At 36.8% G+C, this 16,167-nt stretch overlaps 1 protein-coding gene across 2 annotated transcripts in view; it reads right to left on the bottom strand.

Moving 5' to 3' along the window:
* Positions 1-16,167, bottom strand: part of XRCC4 (X-ray repair complementing defective repair in Chinese hamster cells 4) — a 210,967-nt gene that overhangs the window by 111,411 nt on the left and 83,389 nt on the right. For both annotated transcript variants that reach the window (XM_006775506.2, XM_006775507.2), the window contains exons 5-6: positions 9,370-9,522; positions 7,278-7,384 (exon numbers count right to left, since the gene is read on the bottom strand). In XM_006775506.2, the coding sequence (XP_006775569.1) occupies positions 7,278-7,384; positions 9,370-9,522 (260 nt within the window). The remainder of the gene's footprint in view (positions 1-7,277; positions 7,385-9,369; positions 9,523-16,167) is intronic.

The following is a 16,167-nucleotide window of genomic DNA, read 5'->3' as shown; positions in this document are numbered from 1 at the left end:
GATCGGGCCTAAACTGGCAGTCAGACATCCCTCTCACAATCTGGGACCCCTTGCTCCTAACTGCTCACCTGCCTGCCTGCCTGATTGCCCCTACCCACTCTGCCTGCCTGCCTGATAGCCCTTAACTGCTCACCTGCCTGCCTGATCGCCCCTAACCACCTCTGCCTCAGCCCCCCTGCTATGATTTCATCTGGAATGACATCCAGAAGGTCGTTTGGCTGTCCAGTCTAATTAGCATATTAAGCTTTTTTATTATAGATTATTTTTGTCTAATAATAAATAAAGATGCAGAAATAATTGCTTAGGTGGTTCTATCAGTTATATTTTAGCCATGGGGTATAGAGAAATTATCATAGATTTGCTAACAACCATTGGTATATTTGAGAGTTCTCTGGTAAATAACACTAAGTCAAAATCTGAAAAAATTAATATACAGAGTCGGACAAAGAAAGACAAATATCGTATGCTATCATTAATATGTGGAATTTTAAAAAGTCAAATTTGTTAAAACAGAGGGTAGAATGTTGACTAACTGAGGCTGGAGAGGAAAGAAATTGAGGAAATGTTGTTTAACCATACAAACTTACAACTAGTAGATAAATAAATTCTGGAAACTAATGCACAGTATAGTGATTATAGTCAACAATACTGTATTATAAACTTCAAAGTTGCTAAGGGATTCTATTGTCATTATTCTCAACACATTTGTATACCTTAAACTTACACAATGTTACATGTCAATTATATCTCAATTTGAAAACATATAGAATGAAGACCTCAATAGAAATATGTACATTCTGGAATTTTCTCCCCAAGGTATCTATTTGTTTAATCTGATGGTGCTGAATATCTTTCTGGAGACTTTATATACAAACTAAAGGCCCGATGCATGACATTTGTGCACTGGGGGGCGGGGGGGGGAGTCCCTCAGCCCAACCTGTGCCCTCTCACAGTCCGGGACCCCTTGGGGGATGTCTGCCTTCTGCAGAGATGGGAGAGGCTCCCGCCACCACTACTGTGCTCACCAGTTGTGAGCCCGGCTTCTGGCTGAGTGGCGCTCCACCTGTGGGAGTGCACTAACCACCAGGGGGTAGCTCCTGCATTAAGCGGCTGCCCCCTGGTGGTCAGTGCGTGTCATAGCGACCGGTCATTCCACCATTAGGCCGATTTCCATATTAGGGTTTTATTATATAGGATAAGACCTCTCTCCTCTTTGGGAGAAAATGTGTTCTCATTATTTGATTGCATCCATGGTAATTTATTCAGTGTTATGAAATCTCTAAGGGTTTTTACAGTATCTCAAAAGAGATGTGAAATGTGATTAATTTATTGTTACAGAGGCAAATACTTTCTCATTCTTTTCTCTTGAGTGACCAACAGTAACCCACTTAACATTTCTGGCCGCCTCTCTTCCTTCATCTGAAAAATAATGAACTTGGAACTACATAGAAGATCTAGAACTATAGAAGATCTAGATTTCTCAAGTTTAAAATGTCATTCCTCAGCAATACTACTACTAATGTGTAAAAGCCCACCATTGCTAGGAAATGCACTCAAATTGTTCTTTTAGTTTTATAGTAAGTTTTATTAAATCAAGCTTTTTATTCAGAATTTACAAATGAACGTGCCTATGATATAAGCTGGATAAGATCAAGGGCAGAATCTGTGATTGTAAAGCTGAACTTCTGAGTAATCTCTTTGGCAGTACATGTTGTTATCCCCTCTGTGAGCAGACATTCACTGTTCAAAGCAACAGGCTCTTTGATACTTAGAAATTTTGGATTCTGCTCTATTTTTAAAAGCTACTATATCAGCATTCATCAACTGTGTGACATAGCCATTCATTTATTTTCAAAAAGGCTATTCTATAATCACACTTCCTTTCAGGAAGCCCACCAACTAAGCAGAAGCCTAAATTACTGATAGCAATTATACAGAGGCCTTTCTGCTGGTTAAGTAGCAGGACTAATTAAACTAAGGTGCTAAATCTCGAACTAATAATTATGCAGAAAAGTGGTATTTTGTTTTTCGTGGTTGTGCACCTTTCATATGAAGCTCAGAAGGGTAAAAAATTCTAGAATAAGTATTTTTCTTACTTGTATTTTTAGGAAGGCTGATTTCATTGGTCTCTACTTATAAGAAATATTGCCAATTTTTACTAATAGAAATAATTGCAATTCAAAAAATATTATTTGAAAATTTTAAAATAATAATTCCCCTTATGATGGCTAATTAGGATCCAGTAAATTTTCAAAATGCTTCATAAGATTCCATTTCTATTCAATAAACCCAATTTTTCCACTAAATATTCACATGCATTTTGAATTATATTACAACTAAAATGTTTTCTAAAAATGGCTAGAATTCTTAGAATGTTCATATGCATTCCAAAACTGTACTTACATATAATTCTATCGTTATTAGAATACAAATTATTCTGAAAAATATTTAAAAATGCATAATCATAAATTATTTTTTGGTTATATCAGATATTATTGGGCAAATGACAGGCAACTTAAATGTAATACTGGTAGTCTGGCACTTAGCTGCTATCTTAGTTATGTTTATATCTCTCTATATTTTGGTGAGGTTTATTACTCAAGGGACCTAATTCAACTTGTAGCTTGTCCACAACCATGGACATCAGGTGTTACTTTGATTTTATCCAAAGAAACAGGTTTCTTGCAGTGAAGGTTGTTTCATAATATCTATAATAACCTAACAGGTTTCCAGTAAATAAACACACACACATACTCACACAAAAACAACAACCCACAATAAATAAGAAAACTTCAGAGGCAGGAGGAACCCAGATTAACTAGAAAATCTTAAAAGCAACAGGAGTTAATACCAACTAGATGGGGAGTAAAAGTGACCCATCTTCATTTGTAATGGAGGGGTTGAGCTATAAATAGAAATCCCAGTAACGGCCTTCTCTATCACAATCTTAATGGGGGGAGGGGGGGGGATGTGAAATACCTATGATCCCTAGGGCCTTAGCATGAGGTCACAGCTAAAGAAATAATGTTTGTAACACCACTGTACCTATCTAAAAATTCTGGAAGTTGAGACAGAGAAAGTAAATCTCGCTACAGAAAAATGCAAAATGTAGTTGGGGGCTGGGACAGACTGTGATGTTTAGATTTCAGAATACTTCAGAGATCATTTAGTTAATAAACTGTTAATGAATAAAGGTTTTTCATACTATATGGTGTGGTTCATATGAGCCTGATGTAGATTATTACACTGAACTACATATAATTAGCTATTTCCTCAATAATCCTAATGACAAAAAAAAATTTAAACTATAGAGATAAAGTAATAAAACAGATTGCTTATTCATAAAAATTAAAATATCCCTACCCTACTTCTGGATACAGGCATAAAAATAAACAGACTATTTTCTTGAATTAATACTGTGGAATCACTGAATGATTTTGGTCTCACTGAAAACCTCTTTTTGTCATGCAATAATAGGGTAAGAATGTGAACAACTAATGAAAAAATATGGTGATTTTGATAATTAATGATGAAAATGCATTATAAAAATTACCTAGTTGCACATTTAACAATATAAAGAAATGGCTTTCTGAAAGATAGTGTAAATGTGTTGTATTAAATCCCATCAAGTTCTTTTCCTCTTGTTTTTATTGTAGGAAACGCATACATGTACCTGCAATATCTAAAATAAATTTGCATGTTTACTGGTATTCTAAGAATAAGTATTATATCATCAAGATGGGAAAAGGAATTGCTATAGCTCTGCCCAAAGCACAATATAATAATATGCAAAACTAGAAGCCTGGTGCATGACATTTGTGCACTGGTAGGGGGTCCCTCAGCCGGCCTGCACCCTTCCAGCACCGCCACTGTGTCTGTCAGCCGTGAGCCCAGAGTTCCAGCACCGCCACTGTGTCTGTCAGCCGTGAGTCTGGCTGAGTGGCACTCCCCCTGTGAGAGCTCACTGACCACCAGGGGGAAGCTCCTGCACTGAGTGTCTGCCCCCTGGTGGTCAGTGCACATCATAGGAACTGGTTGTTCTGCCGTTCGATCAATTTGCATGTTTGCCTTTTATTATATAAGATACCAAAAGATAAAGCTGTGATTTAAAAAAAGTCATGTGATCTAAGAATATACTTGTCTCTGTACAAAGTAAATCATGGAATATGGTAAATTATAAGGAGGCTCACTTTGCTGTTTAGCACATACAATGTTTTTCCTTAGATTTATGGAATCAAGTTCTTAATTCAGTATCAAGCATTTTAGAACTGAGGTTCAATTTTTTTTTAGCAAACTTTAGTTTCCTGGACATTTCTTCCTGAAGCAGAAGGAAAAGAATAGTTAAAACTTCTATTAAAATGCTCTTAATTCTTGACATGAAAAACTTATCAAAAGCAATTAAATACAAAAAAATTAGAATGAGAGACCTATACATCAAATATATAGTGAACTCGATGTGAGTTAAAGAAAATATGCCATGTAAAATAAAAAATAAGAAATGAACTAAACATTTTTGAAGAGAAGAGAAATTTTGCCAAATTGAAAGCAGTACAATTGTAACTTAAAAAGATTTGCTTAAAAGAGACTGAACAGCCGAAACCGGTTTGGCTCAGTGGATAGAGCATCGGCTTGCGGACTGAAAGGTCCCAGGTTCGATTCCGGTCAAGGGCATGTATCTGGGTTGCGGGCACATCCCCAGTGGGAGATGTGCAGGAGGCGGCTGATCGATGTTTCTCTCTCATCGATGTTTCTAACTCTCTATCTCTCTCCCTTCCTCTCTGTAAAAAATCAATAAAATATATTAAAAAAAAAAAGAGACTGAACACATAAAGCACCCATTCTCATATATCCAAATTTAACCATATATTTTCTCTTCCACAATAGTTTTCATTTATTTTAAAGGTTGGTGAGATTCTCTGAATAAGGAACAAAACAAAAGACATTCTATTTTTTAAAAACTGTGAATGTTTGAATTGGAAAGAGTACAGATTTTCTCTGTGAGCTTTTGATTACATTTTATTACTAAAGAATGAGTTCATTTTAAATTGGTCACTAACGTAAAACAAGCATAGCCTCCAAATGAAGAAATTTAACTCTGATGTACAAAAGCAAGGTTGTGTGATACAATTCAAACCTACTTAGAATCAGATTAATCAACCAACTAATTTCATCAACACCAGTAAGTTTCCATGACTGCAATTAGATATGTTCCTGTGTCTTTCTCCATTTATTCTACCTTCTTCTCTGTCATTATGCCCATGCTCCTAGCTAAATAAATCCTGCACTTGTCCATTTGCTCCCATCTTCTCTTAACTACTTTGAGACGTATTCCAGCAATCCTTACCTCTGGATACTACCTGGATATTCCCCCCCCACCTTTCCTTATTTACTCCCATCAGTATGCAAACATGATATTATTTCTCTCATCTAAGAAAAAAAAAATCAACTCTCTTGATTCTACCCGCCCCCTTTAGCTACTGCCCTGGATATCATGACCAAGGCCTTTTCTGTGCCCTGGTCAAAATCACAATCCTCATCCTGATTTAATTTTCTCTTTAGCACTTAACATATTTTATATTAAATGTATCCATTTTGTTATTGTCTGGCTAGAATTTAAACTCCACAAAAGCAGAAATTTTTGTATTTTCTTCCCTACCGTATAGAAAAGTTTCTGGTACATAATTAGACACTCAAAAATATATTTGCTAAATAAATGAATCAAACATTAATTGTGAAAATATTGGCTTATGCCATAATCATGTAAATATTAAGTGAGTTGCCCTAGCCCATTTGGCTCAGTGGATAGAGCATCGGCCTGCGGACTAAAGGGTCCTGGGTTCGGTTCTGGTCAAGGGCATGTACCTTGGTTGCGGGCACATCCCCAGTTGGGGGATGTGCAGGAGGCAGCTGATTGATGTTTCTCTCTCATCGATGTTTCTACCTCTCTATCCCTCTCCCTTCCTCTCTGTAAAAAATCAATTAAATATATTTTTTTAAAAATGAGTTCAGGGGCTTCTGCTTCTAGAAAATCTATAATATTCTAGTAAAATAATTCATCAGTTAAAAACCATGCTTGCTGGGTGCTTGACCTGAGGGACTGAGAAAGGCTCAGGTATGTGTGTGGTTGCCAGAGGGAAGGGGGTGAGGGGAGAAAGGGGTACTAACATGAGGTGACAGGAGATTTGACTTTGGGTGGTGGGCACATGGTCCTATATACAGATTTTGTAAATTAGTAATCCACACATGAAACCTATATGTTCATGTTGTCTAATGTCACCCCAATGAAATTTAATTAAAAAATTTAAAAATGTACTTATAAGATTTTTTTTTAAATATATTTTTATTGATTTTTTACAGAGAGGAAGGGAGAGAGATAGAGAGTCAGAAACATCAATGAGAGAGAAACATCGATCAGCTGCCTCCTGCACATCCCCCACTGGGGATATGCCCGCAACCAAGGTACATGCCCTTGACCGGAATTGAACCTGGGACTCTTCAGTGCACAGGCCGACACTATCCACTGAGCCAAACCGGTTTTGGCAGATTTTTTGGTTTTTAGCCAGCTAAATTGATGAGTAGTCTTTTACTGTCATTTTGTTTAAAAAATAATAATGGCATCTTTGAGTTTGCAGGTGATTGAAAATTCTCATACATTGTTCACAGGCATAAATTACTGAGTCAAAGAAAATGAATATTTTAAGGTTCTTGATACAAGTTACGCAAATGTCTCTAAGAAAAATTGCTAATTTATATGCCTGTGAACAATGTATGAGATTTTTTTTTTAAAGTGCCATTTCTCCTTCTCTTCTAGCCAACCCCATGTCACCCCATTACAATCCCTTTTCTGAATAGTGAGAGAATGTCCCAACCTCAGGGTAATGTAAATCATTCTAGATTTATCCCACTGCTGCCTTATCCCACCCGTAGCTCTAGCTAGATTTTATCTCAAACGTTAAAGGCAGCCATCTTTGAGCTGGAGATATTTAACATGAAGTCATAATTTGCTTATTGCTTATGCATCCTTGTTTAACAAGAATAGTATACCTTGGTTTGTATGTATGTGTTCATGCTTGCTTGTTTTGTTGTTGCTAATGAATTGCTGCATTTTACAATAAATGTTCACTGTTAACATTATTATTTAAGGTTTTAGGCTAAAATATCTAAAGAATTTTTTGTAGAGAATTTTTTTTCATAGCATTTACATTATGGATTATTATCATTAGAGTGATGAGCCCAGGCGAAATATTCAAAAGAGGAAATAAATGTATTTATTTTACCTGGAGCTAACGCTGAGGAATCAGGGAGGTTTTTATCTTCCTCATCAGTACTTTCATCATAGTTTGTATCTCTATTAGCAGACATTTCAGAACATGCTGTAATTTCCCTAGGAAAAGAAAAAGTTAGAAAGTTAGAATTATATATTATTGGCTCACCTCTGGCTAGATATCAAATTCACTAGTATGTAATTATAGAAAATATTCCTGGAAAGACATTATAATTAAACAAACATATAATGAAACATATATAATTAAGATGAAATCACTTATGTTAACTATATCTCTATATATAAAAGGCTAAGTGACCAACTGACCGGCTGTCTGACCAGCCGGTGCATATGACGCACTGGCAATTTAAAAATAAATGTTGACTCGCACATGCATGATACATACAAAGCTCTCTCTGGTGCCAAGCACACACGTGTGTTTCAATCTGTCATTGTCGATCATGAATTTGGTTGTTTTTGTTGACATTAAAGTTAAAGTTGTAAATACTTCATCACAAGGGAAATTAGTCAAGCACTCTGAAAGTGTTTTTACTGTTAATGTGGTATACAGGGAGATATTAGAATAAGTTTAATCAATTTGTCAGTCACTTTTTATCAATGTTGTTTTTATATCATGTTTTTGTTGTTTTTATATCATGTCTTTGTTGTTATATCATGTTAGTATTGTTTATTTATTAATCAATTTATATATTATTTTTATACACATTTTACTAATTTTCTTTCATCTCTGACACTTCTGTTATAGAGAAAGGGCAAAAAGTGATATTAAAATATTTCTTCTAATTTCCTTTCAATGTGCACAAATCCATGCACCACGCCACTAGTCTTAATATAAATCACTATATGTTAACTATCTTTTAGCTAACCTATATATGGTTGAGTGCTCATTATACTTAATTGTTGAATCAGTTTCTTATCACTTACTATTCATTTATCAAAATACTATTCTTCTGGAGTCACAATGTTCAGTATTTTAATCTCAAAACAGTCCTTACTTTCATTTGATCTCCTGAAAATTATGAGTCAGGTGCTTTATTCATATTATGTAGATACTCAAGCAATGCATAGAGAGTTTAAAGGACTTGCCCAAGGTCATGTAGTGATAGATATGAACGTCAGACCAGCACTTGAACCAGGACTATCTGACTTCAAATGTTATATCTTTATACTAGAGTCCCAGTGCACGAATTCGTGCACCAGTGGGATCCCTCGGCCTGGCCTGCAGGATCAGGTTGAAACTGGCTCTCCAACATCCCCTGAGGGGTCCCGGATAGCGAGAGAATGCAGGCCAGGCCAAGGGACCCCACTGGTGCACAATCGGGGCCGGGGAGGGACGCGGGAGGTTGGCCTGCCAGGGAGGGACTGCAGGAGGGCTCCAGGGTATGCCCAGCCCATCTCGCTCAGTCCTGATCAACTGGACCCCAGCAGCAAGCTAATCTACCAGTCAGAGTGTCCACGCCCTGGTGGTCAGGGCACATCATAGCGAGTGGTTGAGCGGCCTTAGCCTATCATTAGCATATTACTCTATGATCAGCTGAACGGACGACCGGACACTTAGCATATTAAGCTTTTATTATATAGCATTATGCCACTAGTAAACCTATGTTTTGTCTCAGACGCAGGCAATAGACCCAAACCTGTATCTGCAAATACCTAAAATAATTACAAATATCCAAGCCATACCAGCCATCAGTCACCTATGATTTTTCCTTAAAAATCCAGTACATAACCATCTCAGAACCACTTGATTCTAAAATTAGCTATTACTTAGTCATCAAGATTACAAATGTGTTACCACTCTGTAGTTGCTCAAAACATTAAATTTTTAAATTAATATATTTTTAGTGATATCTAAGAATTAAACAAATAATATTTAGATAAACTTCATGCCAGTTTCATAATTTAAGTGTAAGTGTGACAGCTGGGCAGACATGGAGAGATCATGTTGAGATCTCCACCCCATTGTATCTAACAGCAAGAGCATCCAACCCCACCCAGACTATCAAATAATCTCAAGTTGAGTTTGGGAAGAAATTCCATTTAAATTTATGCATCTGCCATCTCAAACCAGAATGGTCAAATACCTTTCGTGCTCGATGTTCTTTTCTAGTTCTTGAACTTCACTTAACAATTTATGTAAGCTTCTGATCTTTGCTTTCTTCTCATTCAGCACCAGAATAAATCGTTCATAAAGATCAGTCTCCAAATTTTCCTTAGCATTCACACATTTTTCAAACCTAAAATGTAAACAAACCATGTTGTTTTTCTTAACATTAATATTATAAAATGTAATAGTGAAGATTATTTCAAGAAACCTTTTCAAGGAAAACACAACTAAAAATTATTTTTATATGCTTCATTGATTTAATTTAAAGTTTTATAGAAATAGCTAAATAATCAGAACTTATAGTTTATTATTAATAATTTATGTACTGAGATAAAAATCAAAGCTAGAAACTGATACCAAAAAACTTTTAAAACATCTAAATGCCTAAATGCAATAATTCAGTCACATCTCCAGTTTATTCTCAAATGAATATTTTTATGGGAGAAATTTCAAACAAGAGTAAACTAAAGCCTATGTTTCCTATACTTCGCTAATATTACTCTAATAGCAATAGTGATCTTGTTTTGTGATTAAGCGATTTACCTATTCAGTTTCCCCTAAATAGATTAGGTGCTGTTCTAGGCCAGGTGTAGCTTATAACCCAGCAACACACACACTGGCATACACGCACGCATGCACGCACATGCACACAAAATTAATCAAAGTATACAATTTGAAAATTCCAAGCAGTGATTAATAAAACAGCAAATGTGAAACACTATGTATCTTCAATTTTAGATATGTAAGACAAAACATAAAATTCTCTATTATTTCTAACTAGAGGCCCAGTGCACGAAATTCATGCATAGGAGGGGGGGAAGGGTATGTCCCTCAGCCCAGCCTGCACCCTCTCCAAACTGGGACCCCTCGAGGGATGTCCAACTGCCCGGTGTGGGAACATCCCACCATGGGCAGTCAGACATACCTCTCACAATCTGGGACTGCTGGCTCCCAACTGCTTGCCTTCCTGCCTGCCTCTAACCGCTTCTGCCTGCTAGCCTGATTGATGCCTAACTGCTCTCCTGCTGGCCTGATTGTCCCTAACTGCCATCCCCTGCCAGCATAATCACCCTGCCCTCCCTCTCAATTGCCTGCCTGCCTGATCACCCCTAACCACGCTGCCTGCTGTCCTGATCGCCCCCAACTGCCCCCCCTGCTGGGCCTGGTCCCCCCAACTGCCCTCCCCTGATGGTCTGGTCCTGCCCAACTGCCCTCCCCTGCTGGCCTTCTTGTATTCACATGGGGGCAGCCATCTTTGACCACATGGGGGTGGCCAGCTTGTGTGTTGGAGTGATGGTCAATTTGCATATTACTCTTTTATTAGATAAGATTATTTCTACAATATTCAAATGAGTTAATAATAGAGTGTACTAATTTTGACATCCCAGATACACTACATAATATACAGAAAGCAAATTAACAGAGTTTGCATGCACTTGACATGCATATATAAACCACCATGAATAAACATCTATGTAAAGACTCAAATATAAATTATTTCATATAAAATATGCTTTTAAATTTAATCTAGTTCTGCCTTAGTTTTCTATCATATTGTTAATTTGTACTTCTGTTGTTCTATGCAAGTATCCTAGTATTTTCACTGCATGTATTTTTATATATCTACTAGAGGCCCAGTGCACAAAATTTGTGCACTCAGAGGGGGTCCCTCCATTTGGCCTGCACCCTCTCACGGTCCAGGAGCCCTTGGGGTATGGAGAGACTCCTGCCACCGCCACTCTGCTCACCAGCTGTGAGCCCGGCTCAGGGCTACTGGCTGAGCAGGGCTCCCCCTGTGGAAGTGCACTGACCATCAGGGGGCAGCTCCTACATTGAGCATATGCTCCCTGGCGGTCAGTGCGCATCATAGTGACCAGTTGTTCCCCTCTTTGGTAGATTTGCATATTAGCCTTTTATTATATAGGATACTATCTTTTATATATTTATAATATACAAAATATTTTTCATTGAAATGATTAGAAACCCAGCTGTCAAAAAGATTTGATACCTTTGATATATATGCCCGTATGCTCTCAATAACATATCTATCTAGAGATACAAAGAATTAGGACCTCTCATGTTATGAACAGAAACATACGGCAATATATTTTCTGGGAACAATTACAGCACTCTTACAGCACAGTCACGAGCTGGGAGCTCATAAAGGCAAAGTGCCTGGGTGCTTTATTGGCTGCTTTATCCTTAGTACCTAGCAGAGTGCTGCATTCAACAGATACTGAGTAGTTATTTATGAGATAAATGATTAAAGTCAGTGCATTAACATGGACCCTTATAAGGAAATGGAGAACCAGTGATTCTGAATTTTATATTTTTCACTCCTTTATCAGCTATTCATCATTGTAGCAGTAATACTTTTCATTTTCTTCAACTTCTAAAAAATTGTGGTAAATATTAATATCACAGTACTCCTTTCATCAAGCAAAGCTGTCTGAGAAACAAGTAATGCAAAAAGCGTATGGTGGGAGGGGTGAGGAAGGGCAAAGTTGAAGAGCTGCCAATATTGATGGCCTATTTTAAGCAGGACATGTCATTGCATTTCTATTTCAGATGTAAAATGCTGGGTAAACAATATTCCTCATTTTCTTGTACTATTTTATAATGTAACACAATAATACAAATTTTAAAAAGATAAATAGAACATACATACCATTAAAATACCTGAGTATATAATAATGAAATACTTTAAATCTACACAAAGTAAAAACTAATTATAAAAATATACACTAAAAATCCTGTATAATTTATTATATAAAATTTTAGGAATGATAACCAATTAGTAATTTATCTGATTTAAATACATATTTAATTTCCATATAAAACACTTCACTAATCCCTGATTGATAGAGTATGTGCACTTAACATGAATTAAAAGTGAAAAAATATATAAAAATGAAATATAATTTGTCTAAAATGCTGTTCATCTAAATAATTAGTATCATGACCACATTGTCAAAGGCAAAAACATTGCAGTGATAGGAGAGCAAACTCCATAGAATGAGTGGTATCCTATGAGTTAAACTTGCTTAGTTTTAGCTCAAGCTCAGTTGGTTGAAGTCTGTCTCATGCACCAAAAGGTTGCGGTATGGATTCAGGTCAGTGCAGACTAGTATGCACAGGTTGCGGGTTCCATCCCAGTTGGGGTGCATACTAGAAGCAGTAACTAATGTTTTTCTCTTATATCTATCTTTCTTTCTCTCTCTCTTCCTCTCCCTCCATCCCCCCCTTCTTCCCTCCCTTCTCTCAAGTGAGGGTAAAAAATAAATATACTTGCTTGGTTTTAGCAAAACTTAGGATTTTGTTGCAACCAAATTTCTGACCATCAAACTGGGTAACACTTCCTAAATAAAGCTGGGAAGTGGGGTTTAGCAGGAACAGAGGATTACTGTGAAAAATATCAGGAAATAAATTTACTCTTAATTAATCAACAAATTCAGAGAATGCTATCCTTTTATTCACTATTCAGTACTAAAAGGTAATCACCACCTCCTATACCCCATATTTTATGCCAATCATCCTTACGGCATTAAGTTACCATGCCTTCCTTATCTCATGCCAACCCTCCAGCTCAAGAATTAAACATGTATTATTAGTAAGGGGTACTATTCATTAGAAGAGAGACATGGGATTCACTGCTAAGTTTAGAGATACTAAAGGAGAACTCATGTACAACTAAATTAGACCACAGTTATTCCAAGGCAAAGCTCAACCCTGATAAATAACTTCAAACAGGAAAAGCCTAAATGATGTTTCATCTTTTCAAGGGTGACTAGGACAACAGAATAATTACTAAGTTTAATTAGTAACTTAGGACTGAGGCATATAAAAAATGAAAAGAATAAAAACTAAATATGAAAAATACTGGATATCCCAAATAAAATATTTCTGATGGGAAAACAAAGACTCTAAGAATAAGAAGTTTAAAAACAACAAAAATATGAACATAAATAAGACAATTCCATTCAGAAATAACATCCAAAATAAAACAACAAATTGAATAAGAAACCCAAATAAAACTAAATACATAAATGCGAACATGTGGTACTTAGAAACAGTACAGTAATCCTTGTATTTATAATCAGCACTGGCAAAATTTATATCCAGGTCAGGGTTGTACAGCATAGGAAAATATAAATAAAATTCAGAGGACAAAGAATGCTGGAAAAGAAAGCAGTGGTAACGAGATTTAATAAGCCTTAAGAACAGAAGATGATAAACATCTGTTCCTCATCCTTTCCGAGGACAGAACAAGAGGAAATGGCCTTCAACCACACCATGCAGGACTTAGATTAGCAATAGATGAAAAGAGGAATTTTCTGACTGTGACTGTTCTTCAGCACTGTAATGAGCTACCAAGGGGAGTTGAAGCTATCTCTTGAGGTCTTTAAAAATCAGACTGAACTCATCTTGATATAATGTGATCCAAGCTTGAAGGCAGATTGATGGAATAGAAGAGCTTTTAAGGTCTCTTCTATTCTGATTCAATGTGAATCAACCCATTTTGATCTGCTAAAAATGGCCTCAAATTATACGTTTAATAACTAAAATCAGAATAAAGCTAGAGAGTTTCTAGCTTGATATAGCGATGCAAACAAGAGGCTTATTCAGTAACATGAAACATAAGAGTTATTTAAAATAAATAGAAAAAAGTAAAATAAATATAGCTAATAAGCTAAGGGTTTACATACAATATTTCTAATGTTTTCTCTATCTAAACTATACAAAATTAAATTAATCCAGTAATATCACTTATCAAAATGGAACTAAGACCAAAATTATTTAAAAGTAAATAAAAACAACAGCAAATAAATACATTAAGTCTACACATTAAAACTCATTCTTTTTAATTGTACTGTAATCCCTCATTCCTTACTCAAACTTCCTTTACTCGAAGTTGCTTTAGAGCTGGCTCTGATTATTATAATATGTTTATTTAAATATCAAAATATATGCAAAAAATCTCACCTAAAAATAAAGTAAAATTGAATTCAAAATTTACAGACATACACTATTAAAGATTCATTTTTTTCTCCTAGTCTCTATCTAAAGATACATTTTGCCAATATATTCATATTTTTAGGAATTCATATTTCTCCTCTTAACATATCATAAACATCTTTCATGAAATAAGCAAATGTGTACATGATTGCTTTTTGCTTATATAATACCCTATTGTGTATTAAATATATTCGAAACCTATCTACCATATCTTACAAAGGAATTTTCTGCATCTATTTTATGCTCCTCCTTCTTTCACTCCCCTAGACATACAGCCTGGAACAGTGATGGGAAAGAAATGATTGGATCATGGATGGACACTGATATAAGAGAAATCAGAGGTTACTAAGAAAACTGAACCGTTCCCAGATCTAAATGATGGCCCCAACTAATGATTCTCTACTTCCCATGTCCTCAGTGACCTAACTTAATATGTCCATGTCCTATTTCTAATTTCTCTAAAGACTCTTGATCAGTATTGTTACAGGCCATTAGACAGACATAAACAGAGCAAGGATAATGGGCCAGGCATAGAAACTCACCAGGGCAGAAAGCCCAGAATGCCCAAAAGGGGCAAAACTGAGAAGACAAACACCTCACCTCAGAGTAACCTATCCTCCCTAGCAAATCACTAATCATGCAGTTTAGACCCCGGGCCTTTTCCTTCCTTAAGATAGCATCTAAGCCTCAGGTGCATTTCAGCTCCAGGTCCAGAAAAGCAACAAAACCAGACAAGGGACTTCATGGCTGTCTTAAGACCAGCTACACTGACTAATGAACCCCTGCTCTGGCACTGACCAATCAGAGGAGACAGGGACCCTGAAAGAGCACATCTGTAAAGCTGATGAATATTCTATTGAGACCCACCCCTGGACCCTCCCCTAAGATTTCCACCTGCAAGAGAAAGATAAATAAGCTCAGGATGACGGACCCAGTGCACGCTCTCCCTCAAGGGAAGACACCCTTGCCATTCCCTTTCCCCTTCTTCCCTCTAAGGGGCCCCATGAGACTTGCAACCAGGGGAGCAATGAGCAGCAGCAGGTCATCCAGGGCTAACCCCTTGAACTGTCTCCAAGGCCCCCTTTTCTCTGACTTCTCAGTAAGCCAAAGCAGCCCGACCTAGGCTCTCCTGATGCTTCTATGCCCTTCCTCAGTATATTTTTGGTACAGCCAATAAATTCTTATTTACTTTGCCACACTTTGTATCTTGATTAAAAACTTTCCTTCAAAGAAACAAAAACCAAGGTGTCCTCATCTCCCCAGTAACAGTACTATTTACCTCATGGAAGCTGGAACTGCAACTCTTTGGCTCATTTTCTAATATTCTAAGACTGTTGAGAGGGAACACTTAGAAAGTACTGCTTGGCCATGGCCAAGATACAGTTATAGCTCCTTAAAATAGCCCCTTTCTCCGTTGAAAGGAAAATTGAAAATTTGGGGAATAGTAGATAAGCTACTAATCTGACACATGGTATATAATGAACCTGGAATTCTCTGGAGTGGTCTCTCTTTCCTCGCAGTTTGAAGGGTCATCCCAATGCACACATCTCCAGCCTCTGAAGATGTCTGACCCAATATTTACAAAAACATACCGTATTTGCCGGCGTATAAGACGATTTTTTGGCCCTGAAAAATATGCCTCCAAGTGGGGGGTCATCTTATACGCTTCAGATAGACTGCCCATAGTGCTTGCCCCGTGCCATAGTGGCCTCCCGATGCCCGCCCACTTCATTCCACATACCGTTCAGGCATCAGCAGC

This window comes from Myotis davidii, unplaced genomic scaffold (genome assembly GCF_000327345.1).
Source record: "Myotis davidii unplaced genomic scaffold, ASM32734v1 scaffold44, whole genome shotgun sequence".
Lineage (NCBI taxonomy): Eukaryota > Metazoa > Chordata > Mammalia > Chiroptera > Vespertilionidae > Myotis > Myotis davidii.
The sequence above is the reverse complement of the archived record's forward strand: the minus strand, read 5'-3'. Positions and strand labels throughout refer to the sequence as shown.